This window comes from Gavialis gangeticus, unplaced genomic scaffold, assembly GCF_001723915.1.
Source record: "Gavialis gangeticus isolate Ggan-Ray unplaced genomic scaffold, GavGan_comp1, whole genome shotgun sequence".
Lineage (NCBI taxonomy): Eukaryota > Metazoa > Chordata > Crocodylia > Gavialidae > Gavialis > Gavialis gangeticus.
Window position 1 is genome coordinate 80,710,223 of NW_017729025.1, and position 10,002 is coordinate 80,720,224.

Sequence of the window (10,002 nt, forward strand, 5' to 3'; positions counted from 1 at the left end):
CCCCACACCTGCAGCATATCCATTTGTGATTGTTCCAACACCAGAAGTTGTACCCTAATGTTCCTCCAGCATTCTCATGCATTGCAGATCCCTCCTTATTCACACAACTGAGGAAGTTTCAATTTTTAGCTGGGGTGATTTTTTTTTTTTTTTTTTAATTTCCAGAAGTGGAAAGTTTGTAACCTCTTTCTCCTTTGATTTTTTGCAGGGAATGCCTGGGTTCAGCACTGCCCAGAAGCTTGATAAGTTGGGAATGAGGGGATCAAATACTTGTGAACTGATCTTTGAAGACTGTAAGATTCCTGGTAAGTGACTGAGAGTTGAGCAGAGCTGTTTACTTTCTCCACATGGTGTTTTTCTCTCTTCTCACGCATATATATCACAAATCATTCATGTGTATAAAAAATGGTGAGTAAAGGCTTTTCCACATATTTGGCTCTTCAGTGGCCATCTTACAGACAAGGTGGTGAGACTAGAGGTTTACTCTTGCACATGAAAGTGAACAAACATAGGTCCTCTGATTTAAATCTGACACTTCTTTCTACCCTTGGGGTTGGACTACACTAGATATTACACTTAAGCACTGGCTTTATAAAGCTTGGAAAAAATCAGAAAAAAATGTTGATTTGCCTGTTTTCACAGGAGTTCTCTGTCCAAGTCATGGGAACAGGATTTGAAGAAACCTCCTAGTTGGTCACTGAGTTTCTGTTTTCCAGATTCTGTAGTTGAAGGTTGTGGCCACTGACTTGGATGCCATTCTCATTCAAATCTATGGCCACGTTTGCTCGTGGAAATAAAATTATAATCGCTCAACAATAAGCAGAGGAGATTATGTTGATTTCTGTAACTTCTAATTCCACGTCTGCAGAATGAGCAAATCCTTAGCTCCCCATACACCATGAAAACTGCTTTGCACTGAGGCTAGGTATATTGTCACTTTACAGGACTTTGAGACTGACTGAGATCCTTAAGTTCAATGTTTTTGGATTTTTTTAACCAGAATCCCAGTCTGGGGTCAGAAAAGCTAGTGAGATAGAAGACTGAGTCTTCCAGCTGTCCCCTGGGAGCTCTGATGCACGCAGAGCACAGTGTTCTCATGGCAACAGGATTCCCAGTCTCTGATAACTCACTGAACCACATCACTGTAGTGCTGAAACCTTATACTGTTTGCATGTGAGCTTTTCTACTGCTGCTTCTGATCTCCTACCTTGGAGTCTGAGTCAGTTCAATACCTTTTCATCTATCTGCAAAATCTTTTTCTTGCAGATCAATATGTCCTCTAGCTCTACATTCCCATCTATTTTAAAGTACATGGGTTTCGTTGCCAGGAGTGCTGCACTGTGTGGACTGTGTGTTTCTTGATAGTAAGTGCTCTCTCTGGAACCATGTTCTTAGGTCATGTGGTGCTGGTAAGGAACCAGTTCAGAGCGCTTTCTGTTTTCTGCCCTAAGGCACAGCCGGTAGGGCTGCCCCCCTGCGCACCGAGTGTCTGTATCCTTCAGCTCATTGCATACCCATTCATTCCTTTTCTCTATCTGCATAGATTGGAGAATTTGTGTTAGTGCAGTCCCTGAAGCAAATGCCTGAGCCTTCCTGTAGCTATGATACTCCACTATTTGTGAGCAATTTTATCTTGCTGTCTTATCGATAATGATGTTTCTGTTCTCTATAAAACCTGTTTTACAATGGTTGCTCTTAGTATGTTTCCTTTCCCTGAATTTTCAGCTATTTCCCCAAAGATCCAAGTTCCTCTGTGCTTTTCCCCCTTAAGGTCTGCCATCATAGAAAAGTAGGGCTGAAAGGGACTCCCAGAGGTCATTTAGTTCAACCCCCTGCCTGAGGCAGGATCATCCCTGTCCAAACCGTCCTAAACTCTAATAAGATGACTGTCAACCCTGACACAACACATGCCTAGTTTCTTAGCCTGCTACAGGTAAAGCATGGGAACCATGGCTGCCAATGTCCTATGCTCAAGAAATCCTGGGTAGATGGCCATGCCTCCCACTACAGAACAAGGCAAAAAACCCCACAGTCCATACCAATCTGACCATGAGGTAAAATTCCTTCCTGTCTCCAAGTATGGCGATTTGCCTGACCCTGAGCAGAGGGGCCCAAACCCTCTAGCCAGGAACCTCTGACTTTGGTCCCAGGAGGAGCACTGGCACCAGTGTGACCTGATGGAGGGGAGTTAGCTGCAGTTCTCCTTAGGGCCCATCAGCCCAGCTCCTGAATGAGCTGGAGATAGGGCAGTCCTTCAACTCCTGTCCCAGATTATTTGCTTCAGAGAGTACAAATTTATCTGCTGTCTAGAATTCTGTCTGGAACTAGTTTTCAGCTTGAATATCTCACAACTGTATTGTTGTGGAATGGAAGCCTGAAAGGCACATCAGTCTCCATGTACTTAAGATGACAGCATTCCCAGTGGGCAATATTCTTCCTTCACCCCAGGCGTGGTTTGTAAGGCCTCCAGCTCTCTCATTATTACCATGGTACAGTCTCACTGAGGGAGGTTTCTCTTCTGTTTCTCCCTCCTCATTGCACATTCTTTAGATCTTCCAAAGAGTACCTGGGTTCTTTAGTTCTCTCTTTCACCTGCTGCCTTGTGTGTGATTTGTCTTTCATCTCTAACACAGGCTTTTAAAAGACTTTAACATTTGCAGAGATTGTGGAAAGCCGCTGGATTGCCAGCCCTGCAGAGGGAATGTGGCTAAGGGTTATGCAAGTTTTCCAGTAGTGTCCTGCCAGTGTATCCAAACCTGACGCATAGGGAATGAAGAGACTTCTGGCTCACTATACATTCAGTCCTTATTGTCTGTTAGGAATGCCCATTATGGAAATATACTTATTATCAGAGACTATATGCCCAGTACAGAAATGTACTTATCAGAGACTAAGTCTCATTTGTTTCATGTAGTAGACCACGTAGTAGACATCAACTGGGAATGCCTTTCAGTTACTGTCAACTTGGGCAAGAGCTGAGGTAGCGATTTAGGAATGAAGAAGTTTCATAGTTCTTCAGTCTTCCATTCCTTTAGATTGTCTTTGCTTAGTTTTGTGGATCTGTAGACAGTACTTATCCACTTCTCATTCTCTACAGGGTAGCACCAACTGCTAATACACCTCATATGACTCTACTACCTTGTTTTTAGCATTGGTCAGAAAGAATAGGGAGCTGTGTGTGTATTATGTAAAACTTCAAAGAATGCCTGTTCTGCTCCTACTGCTTGTGTCCCATAGCAAGAAGTGAATACTACTACAGCAGTGGTTTTCAAACTTTTTTTCATTTGCAGACCCCTTTAGAAATATTGAATGAAGGTGCTGCATACCCCTTTGAATTGTATACGTGAGTATTCACGTACTTTTGACTGATCATAGTCATCTTTTGTGGACCCTTGGACACAGCTTGTAGACTCCTAGGGGTCCATGGACCACAGTTTGAAAGCCGTTGTACTAGAGGCCTGAATCTTCTCCCTAGAGAACGTAGATGTATAGATGACCACTTGTCTTCAAAGAGTTCTGCTTATAGATAAATAACTGGCTCTTGCTTTTTGCAGCTGAGAACATCTTGGGACAGCTGAGTAAAGGAGTCTACGTTTTGATGAGTGGCTTGGATCTGGAGAGACTTGTACTGAGTGGTGGACCGCTGGGGTAAACGCTGTTTTGTTTTTATGCTAGTTATAGATTCAGAGATTCTGAAACCAGATGGGACTATTAAAACTAATTTTGTATGATCTCCTATATAATAGTGGTCATAGGACTTCCCTGATATAATTGTAGTCTGAGCTAGGACAAATCTTCTGGAAAAAACATTGTCTTGATTTTAAAAGTTTCTGTTGATGGAGATTGAACCTCTGTCCTTGGTAAATTACTCATGTGTCTCTTTAATGTATGCTCCTTTGCTTGATGTAACTAGTGATCCCAATCCACATCGCTGATTCTTTGCAATATACAGTGCCCTTCGGAGGAAAAGAGCATCTGATTGATAGAAGGATTAACTCTTTATTAGTCAGTGATTAGGTACTTACTCATCCTTTACCTTGCCTCCCTTATGCCCTCTCTGAGATCTCTACTGACCCTTTTGTGGGAAGACTGCTTCCAAGAAGAAGAGTTCGTTTGGACTCATTCACTTTTATGTTTCTGTATGGTACTCAGCCAATGAGATTTGACCTGGTCTTTTGCTGAGAAGCAAAGTAGTTCAGTATAACCTGAGCTAAAGCTGTAATCTTCCAGCTCCACCCCCTGCATTAAGCAAGATGAAACTTTACAACAACATGCACTAGCAGACAGTGTTGTCTGTTGCTTAGAACACAAGATTCTAGGAATAAAATTTAGGTTCTGCTTCTATGCCATGTATAGCCTCTGGAAAGTTTCATAACCCTTCAGTGTCTCCTTTCCACCTATCTGTAAGTGGATTTCTGGTAAGGTATTAATATAGAGAATCTCTGAAAGGAAGAACAGTATTATAACTAACCCTGTCTTAGACTACTAAGACAACATCTGGAATACCCCAAGTACCTTGCTGCACCAGTTTTTCTAAAGCCTTTTCCATAAAAGGAGTTTCTCTTTGTCATGAAAGCCGCAGCTATTTCTAAACAAGAGTCCAGCCCACACTGATGCAGAACATTACTTAAAACCAAGCTGCTGTTTACTATGCAGCATATTAGCCCAGTTTTCTATTGCAAGGACCCCTGAATTGGCACTGGGCCCCTCAGCTGTCTAAATCCCCTGATTCAGTACAGTCACTGTTGATTGTTTATTACTTATCATTATATTGTATGCACGACAATATGCTATGCCTGGAGATTACATCTGTGATGTGCTGCAAACTCTTAGATTGAAAATGCAGGATTGCAGGGGATGAAAAACTTTAACATCTGGGTAACAGACAGTTTGGAGCTTTGGATGCCCAGGAAGGAGTGGGAGTTGGCATCCCAAGAGACAGTTGGGGGTTAGAGGACCAGGGAGGCAAATAACTTGACTTTGGGGGAGAGAGTTAAGTGCTTCATTCCTTTCTGTCCCTTCTCTCCCACCCTCCACAAATCTTTACAGAGACTAGATGTCCCACTGTATCCTGTTCCAGTACCTTCTACAATAGTCAATATCATTCCTCGTGAGAGAAGTACTGTAATAATCAGAAATGAAAGGGTTAACATGTCCATTTAACATGTCATCATTAGGCTCCAGTGCTAAAGCACTAATAACTATGGGGATGAATGGGGGTGGGGGGGCGCATCTCTCAGAGCGATTGCTTGATGCTGCCTGGTTACACTTTCTCTATGATGAAAGGCATTTTTAAACAGTAAGGCTTGAGAAAACATTACATGAGAATTTAGATCCTGTAGTATGATTATCCTTTTTTATTTACTGCAGTTTTCATTGCTATATAATTGCATACTGGGTTGTACCTTAGACTGAGCTTAGGATATTGTTTGTTTATTAAGTTCTATATCTTTCTCCTTTTTCTTTTCCCCTCCTTTCCCACCCCTGCCTGTTTCTTTCAGGATTATGCAGGCTGTTCTTGACTATGCATTTCCATATTTACATGTGAGAGAAGCATTTGGACAGAAAATTGGCCACTTCCAGGTGAGAGCAAAGGGAAAGAATTAAAGTGAGGGGAAAGAACTTAGAAGCAGTTTTTAACCAGGTGGTTTGTTAAATGACATCTGAGAAAATGGCTTTGTTAGGGGCTTACAGGAAAATACATGTTCTGGATTTGTGCTGAAGCTGTTCTGCTTCCGATGAGAATGTAACAGGAACTGGTTAGTTGGTATCTGTATCTGAGTTAGTATTGCGCACAAACTGGGCTTTGGAGTCCTAGAGCTCTGCTGAGTCTGACATATATGAACTTAAGAACCAAGAAAGTTGAGGCTGTCTTGTGCCGGCCAATCCAGCTTTTTTTGGTTGGTTCAATGTCCAATAGATAGCATGGGAGACCCAACAAAACCAATGCCATTTCCTCTATGCTTGAACCCAGAATATTGCCATTTTTTCCCCTTCATTCCTTTTTTCCCCCCTCAAGTTTAAGTTTTAATATTGAATACAAATCATACTGTTTTGTGTTTTGCTGCTGCGTGCAGCTCATGCAGGGTAAAATGGCAGATATGTATACACGATTGATGGCATGTCGGCAGTACGTGTATAACGTGGCTAGAGCCTGTGATCGAGGACACTTCAATGCAAAGGTCAGCTTACTTCCTCGTGGGCTCCTCATACCACTGGTTGTTCCTCTCCCTTTATTCTTGTTCATGTGAGGGAGTGGGGGGGTGTGTCTATCTTGTAGGTGTCCATGAATCAGTTTATAGAAGATATGAAATTCTTTGAATATCTTGTACTCTCAGGAGAAAGAAAACTTTGCTTTACAAGCAACAGATTTATTGGTATTCATAACCGCAGAATAGAAATCCAAACAAAATGTTCTGGCGACTGAAAGCAGCTACAGCAGTGACTAAAAGGCGTTGACACTTCTACAACTGTTACCATAACTGTATTTGGCTCAGAGAGACAAATAAGAGACAAGCAGTTGGAGAATAGTGTAATATATCCTAAGCCAAATCGCATCTCTCTTCCATGAGCATGATGCCAATTTGTGAAGGAGACCATAGTATCTCTGCTGCATTTTTTTGTGTCTTGATGTGGCCCATATACAAGCATTTCACCACGTTTCAGTGTCTCTGCACTAGAAGAAACAAATGTTTTTCCACCATTATATCCTGGGCTTGGAATCTTATGTCCTTGTAAAGGACTAGCTTATGCATGTTAGTAATTATATAAACTTGTTGAAAGGTAAATGTTTTTGGACCAATGCAGGTGAAATCTTTGACTGTCTTGTAAACTGTGTCCCTTCCTTAGGACTGTGCAGGAGTGATTCTCTATTCAGCAGAATGTGCTACACAGGTGGCTCTGGATGGAATTCAGTGTCTTGGTAAGAATATAGAAGATACCTTTTTTCCCTGCTTCTGTGAGAGAGAGCACAGCCATAGGTAGAAAGTGACATGTAGGACTCTGTAGTCATAGTCCTAATCACTCAACTGTAGGCAAGAAATTACTGACCTCTTCTTTTTGGTTGTAGGTGGAAATGGTTATATTAATGATTACCCTGTGGGTCGCTTTCTGCGTGATGCCAAGCTGTATGAGATAGGAGCAGGAACCAGTGAGGTGAGAAGACTCGTCATTGGCCGGGCCTTTAATGCCACCTTTAAGTAACACCCATCAGTAAAGAAAAACCTTCATCACCAAGAGGCCTTTGATCTTTGAGCTTGTGACGCACAGGCTTTCTCTGCGTTCATGATAATGGAATCATCACCTGTTGACTCCATGCTTTCTATTCTGTGAACAAATGCCTCTGGGTTTACCTGGGCTTTGAACCTGACAGAAGAACAGAACTAAAAGTGTATTCTTGTGACTAGTCTGGCTATTCATTCATCCTATTCAGAAGCCATCCTGATCTTAAAACATCTAAGGAGTTGCGACCTGAAGTTGGTGCCAGGGATATATTGCCATTGGAAAAGCATGGTTCTCGCTTAGTGAACAACTCCCATGAAATGAGAGGAAATCACTTATTTTGACAGACTGGTTGTGAGAGAATGGATGGGGGAGAAAGGAACTTCGTACTTTCAAAAATTTTGAGTGCCATGGAACAAAGTGTTTTTAAGGTTCTGCTGCTGGAAAGTGAAATATCCTGATGTGGTACTCTACTGATGTGTTAACCTGTGCCCTCCAGTTAATATCTTCTTTGGGAAACCAGATTTTAGCTGAGTTCATGTTAGTTACCACATGCCATTAATATCAAAAGAACAGAGCCACACAAGCAATGTTAGAAAAAAATGTTTCCTAAAACCTCATTAAAATGTCACATAAGTTTCTTTGCACACTGCTCTCCATGTTCCTCCTGCTTAGCAAAACATTGGAGTGTGGTCTGAAGGCTTTACTCCTTTTGATTGTTTACCTCCTGCTGCTGGTTTCACCATCCCTCATTTCAGGAACAGTTAAAATGTCCAACTTTTCACCATGGCACCTCATGAATGAATCGTGGGGGACTAAATGGACTTTTTATTTGAAGGCTTGCTCTTCTGTTGGCAAATACATGTGCTTGTCCCCCCAGTTTAGCCATAAAGAGAAAGAAAGCAGAGTCGGCATGAGTGTGGCAGGATTTAAAGGTGTTTTAATGAAACATTACAAACAGCAGAGCTTATATGTTGAAAGCTTTTGTGGCTTTTCCTGTTGCAGTGTACCAGTAATTCAACTTCAAAGAACAAATTGCAGGAAAAAATTAAATGTTACATGTATAATAGAGGGGTGAAACAGCTGCCATCTTGGCAGTCTCATACACAAGACTGCAAGTAGCTTTATTTTCCTGTTTATATTTGGCATCTTTCACCAAAAGCCTTGCTTCTCCCATATTTTCTGGACCATCACCAATACAACACTCCTTCCCTCCCTCGTACAGAACAATAGAGAATTTTAAAAAAGCTTCAGGTTCAGTGACCCAGCAAGGTAAAAGACAAAGTCCTGGATCTAATGAAAGCTCATGTTAGCACAGTTACCTAACAAATAAGTGAATCAGGAGACAAGTCATTCATATATGCGCACAAAAAATTGAAGTACTCCTGGATCAAGGGGGAGGCAGCTTTCAGTGTGTGGGTGTTGCCCCTACAGTGCCCTCTCTGTAGGGGCAGACAGGAATTTGAGGACTGCCTTGTCAGACAATTGAGGTGATTTTTACCATCTGCAAAAAGTACCAAGGTGATATTGGAGACATCCAGGACCCAACACACAAAGGGCTTTGTTACTCAAGACTTAGCCCCCTGCATTGCACCTGAAAATGATTTGGAAATTAAGAGGCTCTTAGAACATAAGTAAAATCTGCTTCATGTGTGAAGCACCATGTGCATTGATGTTTTGAATGTATGAAAAAAGAAATGTGTGTTCTTGTTTCCTGAAGTGACTTAGCCACGTACTTTTTACTTCAAAATAATATTCATTCTGTGTCCAGCATAAGGTTGGTGTTGATGGTGTTAGAGCAGGGGTGGGCAAACTGCGGCCCACAGGCGGCCTGCCAGGACATTCCATCTGGCCTGCGGGGCTCCTAAAAAATTTAGAAAATTAATATTAAGCTGCCCCTTGGCTGCCTGTCATGCGGCCCTCAATGGCTTGCCAAAACTCTGTAAGTGGCCCTCCGCTCAAAATAATTGCCCGCCCCTGTGTTAGAGAAATTGTGCATTACCAGTAATCTGCGAGACCCTCCCAGAAAGCATGCCACTTCCATGAGTCTCACAGAGGCAGACTAAGAAACTTGCTCCAGGATGCACAGAAGAAGGACAAGGGAAAAGAATGCAACATTTAGGACTGGGCTGGCTCTCCTCCCCCAGAATATCTTATGAACGCTGTCCTGTCTCAGCCATTCAAATAGCAAAAAGGCAGTTTTCAAATCTGCCCAAGGGACTGGGTTGCCAGACTCCCATTACAATGAATAGCATCCTTTCTGCAGCTTTAAAAACCTCAGCCCTAGTCCTGCGATATATCAGTAAAATGGCCAGTCTCTTGGGGAGAGCCTGTAGCAGCACTTGCAGTGACAAAGATACGGAGACTGTGTGCAGTATTTTAAAGTATCATTGGCAACCCATTTTTCACTGATCTTCTTTAACTCTTTACTATGGGAATAAATCACTACAGTTTTCCTTGAAGACTTAAAATATAATAATTTTAAAATGTTGGTACTGAATCATAACATTACAGTCTGTCTCAGGCCAGCAGAACCTTACTGAAACAATTATCAAAGCACCTGCAATCTTAAGAGGCTTCATGTTTGAAATCAGAATGGGACTGGCTTTTAAACCTGCCCTCTCACCTTGGAGGGACATGGCTTTAATACAAATGATTAAGCATATCATACTTTCTGGGCTAATCAGCATCTCAAAGTTAAGACAAATTGGATTAATGTTGAATGCACCATGGGGCAGGCTTGGCAGAGAGCTCCATAAATCCTAGGAAAGGTTATGTTTA

At 42.0% G+C, this 10,002-nt stretch overlaps 1 protein-coding gene across 1 annotated transcript in view; it reads left to right on the top strand.

The window, feature by feature from the left end:
* IVD (isovaleryl-CoA dehydrogenase) overlaps positions 1-8,919 on the top strand; it is a gene marked incomplete at its 5' end in the record, with an annotated part of 24,912 nt that extends 15,993 nt beyond the window's left edge. The window contains 6 exons of the mRNA XM_019519928.1: positions 209-305; positions 3,555-3,648; positions 5,502-5,583; positions 6,078-6,182; positions 6,850-6,922; positions 7,070-8,919. Coding sequence (XP_019375473.1) covers positions 209-305; positions 3,555-3,648; positions 5,502-5,583; positions 6,078-6,182; positions 6,850-6,922; positions 7,070-7,203 — 585 coding nt within the window. The remainder of the gene's footprint in view (positions 1-208; positions 306-3,554; positions 3,649-5,501; positions 5,584-6,077; positions 6,183-6,849; positions 6,923-7,069) is intronic.
* Between the last annotated feature and the right edge of the window lie 1,083 nt (positions 8,920-10,002).